Here is a 3,990-nt window from a genome sequence, read left to right as displayed (position 1 = left end):
TGGCAGCCCAGGGTGCCCGGCTGGAGTCTTCCGCCCTCCCACGGCCATGTGGGATTCTCCTGGGCAGCGCCCTCGCCCCTTGCTACGTGGGAGCCCTCCCTGTGCGGGCTGGAGGTGAGCTGAGAGGGGCAGCCCAGGCAGGCCCCCGCCTCAGGGACCCTCGGCTTGGGTGTGTCGGGTACTTGGCCTCCTCCCTCCCTCCTTTACTTTCTCACTTTTCTGTCTTGCGTGTTTGTTTTTCTTTTGAGACAGTCTCACTATGTAATTCAGGCTGGCCTTAGACTTGTAGCAACTGTCCTGCCTTAACTACCTGAGTGCTAGAATTACAGGCGTGTACCACCATCCCTGCTTTCTTTTTACCATTTTATTTTATTTTACTTATTTATTTTTATTTATTTTGGTTTTTTGAGACAGGGTCTCACTATGTAGCTGAGACTGACCTGGAACTCACTGAGTAGCCCAGGCTGGTCTCCAACTAGCAGCGATCCTCTTGCCTCGGCCTCCTGAGTGCTGGGATTACAGGCATGCGCTACCACGCCCGGCTTCTTTTTACCATTTTATAAGCACTTGCTGCTTGGGGAAAAACAAATGAGTTTATTTGCTTAAAGCTGTTCCCACTTGCTTACCAGATAGCCGTCTAAATGTATCACACAGCACTTCTCAGTCAGGCACTGTGTCTCATACGACTTTCTGGTTGTTTGTTCCTGACAATTGTTATTTAGTCTTTAGCAGCAACTGCTAAGGAAAAACAAAAACTGCTTTGTACCAGGAACAACTTCCGCCCTGGCCGGGTACAGCCTTTAACGCAGAGGCTGGCTTTGATGATGGAGCGGATAACAGTCTTGGATTTTGTAAAATTATGATACAGGCTGGATCCTTGCTTACTGTACTGTTTTCTTGGATTTGTACTAGGGGCACATTCATCTTTAAAGATTATGAAAACTGGGCTGGAGATTTAGCTCAGTGGTGATGCCACCTGCTTTGCAAGTGCGAGGTCCCGAGTTCAATCCCTGGTACCAAAAAAAAAAAATAATAAATAAAATAAAATAAAATATATATGAAAACAGCCAGGCATGCTAGTGGCATACTCCTGTAATCTCAGCACTCGGAGGCTGAGGCAGGAGGATTGCTGTGATTTTGAGGCCAGCCTGAAATACATAGCAAGACCCTGTTTCAAAAAACAAACCATATAAGAACACTTTAGGGCCGGGGATTTAGCTCAGTGGTTCGATGGCCTGCCTTGCAAGTGCAAGGACCTGAGTTCGATCCCCGGTACCAAAAAAAAAAAAAAAAAAAAAAGAACACTTTAATTATGATTCAGTGGTAGAATGCTTGCCTTGCCTTTTGTATATAAGGCCCTAGGTCCAATCCCCAGCAAGCACCTCCCTGCAAAAAAAGACACAAATTTTAAACTTGCTCAGAATTAGGTTAGCTTTTTTTTTTTTTTATTGGTACCAGGGATTAAACTCAGGACCTTGAGCTTGTGAGGCAGGCAGCAGAGCCACTGAGCTAAGTCCCCGGCCCCAGCCCTTGCTCAGAATTAGATGAGTTATGAGGACCCCTGCCCACACTCAGTTCCCTGCTTGTGCCTCTGGCCTGTGCTGGGGAACCTGTGCCACGTGTGCCGCAGTGGGCTACCTATTTCCACCGAAAGCTCTAAAAGGTTCGCCATCACTGCTAGAACAGAAAGAGATTCACTTGCCAGGGCTTTCCTTGGTACCAGCAGATCGTGGAAGTGCTTTGGCTAACGATTTAGTACCAAGAACTCCAGGCTTCAGCATGGGTGCCAGGTTTGTCAGTGACTCTGGGTGGCCTCGAGACTTTACCAGGGAATGGCTCTGACAGACACTGTGGGTTCAGACGCGATCTTTCCTGCACGCTGGCTTTGTTCCCACTTGTTCTGCTGCTGGTGGAGACGTGAGCTCTCCGGAAAAGCCTGCGCCCTGGTTACGCGCTGGCCTCTCCCTGGGCTCAGTTCCACTCCTGTTTCCTGAGCCATGTGGATCCTGCCACTGGCCTAGCCAGCTGATACAGCACAGGGACCTGTGCCCCTGCATTCCTTCCAGAGGGTAACTTGCTCTCTGATGCCCCAAAGTGGTCAAAATTGGGGTGCATGAAGTAAACTTGGTTGCTTGGAAGGCTACCAGCCACATGTGGATTTGTACTTGTAATCCCGGCACTCTGGGAGGCTGAGGTGGGAGGATCATAAATTTCAGCCTAGCCTGGGCAACTTAGTAACTTTTAGAAGACCCTGTCTCAAAACAAAAAGAGTTGGGGATGTAGCTCAGCATGAAGGTCCTGAGTTTAGTCCCCAGTGCTGGAAAACAACAAAAAAAAGAAAAACCTATGGGAGCTATGGGCTTTCTTCCTTAGAAACACACACCTAAATTTACACACCATAAGTGTGTTGAGGTAGACGGTGCCAGACCCTGTGCCCGGGAGCAGGATCCGGCAGGGGAAGAAGCCAAGCATAGCTGTAGATGAGTCAGTCTCACAATGCCTGCAAGCTTGTTTTGGTTTGGTTTATTTGTTTTCTGAGACAGGGTTTTTCTGTGTAGCACATAGTGGCCTTGAACTGGCCATGATCCTCCTGCCTCAGCCTCCTGAGTGCTGAGATTACAGGTGTGCATCACCACGCCTGGTTAGAATTGGGTGGGGGAAGCACCGAGAGACTTGAACCAAGAGCATTGCACTAGCTACAGTTTTGCTTTTTTCACTTTTAAACAGGGTCTAACTAATTGAGTAATTAGGCTCGAACTTATGCTCCTGTTTTGCTTTTTTTGTTGCTGGGACAAAATACCCAACCTTCACCAGCTAAGGAGGAAAGGTTTATTTCAGCTAAATTTGTAGAGGTTTCAGTTCAGTCAGCTGGCTCCAAGGCAGGGTGGCCGAAGGGGAGAAACAGACTATGGCAGGCAGGCGGCCAGCAGCAGCAGTGACTCTTCTTTCCCTTCTATCCCATTCAGGCTGTTGGCCTTTGGGGAGGTGCCACACACACCCACAGTGGGCCTTCCCATTATCCACACCCAGAATTAGGATAAACCAATCAGTGGATGAATTTAGTTACCACAAGGGCTGGGGATTTAGCCCAGTGGTTCTGCCACCTGCCTCACAAGCACAAGGTCCCGAGTTCGATCCCCAGTACCAAAGCAAACAAATTTAGTTACCACACATCCTTAATCCCAGTGTGACACACTGCAGATCCAGCTGCCTCCAAGAAGCCCCACCTGTGAGGCTTTGGAGGAGACCCCTACACACAAGCCACAGTGTCCCTCCTGCCTCGGTCTTACCGGGTGTGGAGATGGCAGGTGTGTGCCACCACGGCTGGTTACCTGGATTGTCTTTGACACTGAAGCCATTAAGCTCTCGGGTTCTCCTCTGTTTTCCCCTCCCTCCCTCCCTCCCTGTCCGTCTCCCTCTCTTGCTCCCTAGCTCCACGCAGAGTTGCAGAGTTGGGCACTAACCTCCTGCCCCCACTTCTGCTTCCTGTCCTCGCTCCTGCCCCTCCCCCTGCTTTCCTCACTTGTGCACAGCACAGGATGGACGATGTGGTCCGCCTGAGGCCAACAGGTCCTTTGAGGGTGGCCGAGGGTGGAGGGTCAGTGACCTGTGCCCTCTCCAGCTGCCAGATTGGCCTCCAGAGCACCACGGCAAAGTTGGAACAGGCTGCAGCCCGGCTTCCCGGCCTCAGCAACCGACTGAGCTATGCAGTCCGCAAGGTGCACACCATCCAGGGTGGGTGGAGGTCTGTGACTGCCCGCCCTGCCCGGCTCCTCTGACCCGCCGCTGTCCTCATTCCTGCTCGCCAGCCCCTGTGTCTTTCCCCTCTGCTCTTCTGTCTCCCCTTTTGTCCACTGCAAACCCATTTTTTTTTTTTTCCTTTTCCTTCCCAGGCCTGATGGCTCGAAAACTGGCCCTGGCTCAGCTGCGTCTGGAGAGGTGAAGTTGTGGCGTTTCGAGGCTGGTTCGGAGGATGGATGGGGGCTGGGG

At 51.0% G+C, this 3,990-nt stretch overlaps 1 protein-coding gene across 1 annotated transcript in view; it reads left to right on the top strand.

Moving 5' to 3' along the window:
• Positions 1 to 3,990, top strand: part of Cchcr1 (coiled-coil alpha-helical rod protein 1) — a 12,041-nt gene that overhangs the window by 5,109 nt on the left and 2,942 nt on the right. The window contains exons 10-12 of the mRNA XM_010643473.3: positions 12 to 114; positions 3,364 to 3,735; positions 3,894 to 3,939. Coding sequence (XP_010641775.1) covers positions 12 to 114; positions 3,364 to 3,735; positions 3,894 to 3,939 — 521 coding nt within the window. The remainder of the gene's footprint in view (positions 1 to 11; positions 115 to 3,363; positions 3,736 to 3,893; positions 3,940 to 3,990) is intronic.

This window comes from Fukomys damarensis, unplaced genomic scaffold (genome assembly GCF_012274545.1).
Source record: "Fukomys damarensis isolate Sample0158 unplaced genomic scaffold, DMR_v1.0_HiC HiC_scaffold_20, whole genome shotgun sequence".
Lineage (NCBI taxonomy): Eukaryota > Metazoa > Chordata > Mammalia > Rodentia > Bathyergidae > Fukomys > Fukomys damarensis.
Note: the sequence above shows the minus strand (reverse complement) of the source record. Positions and strands in the feature narration are given on the sequence as shown.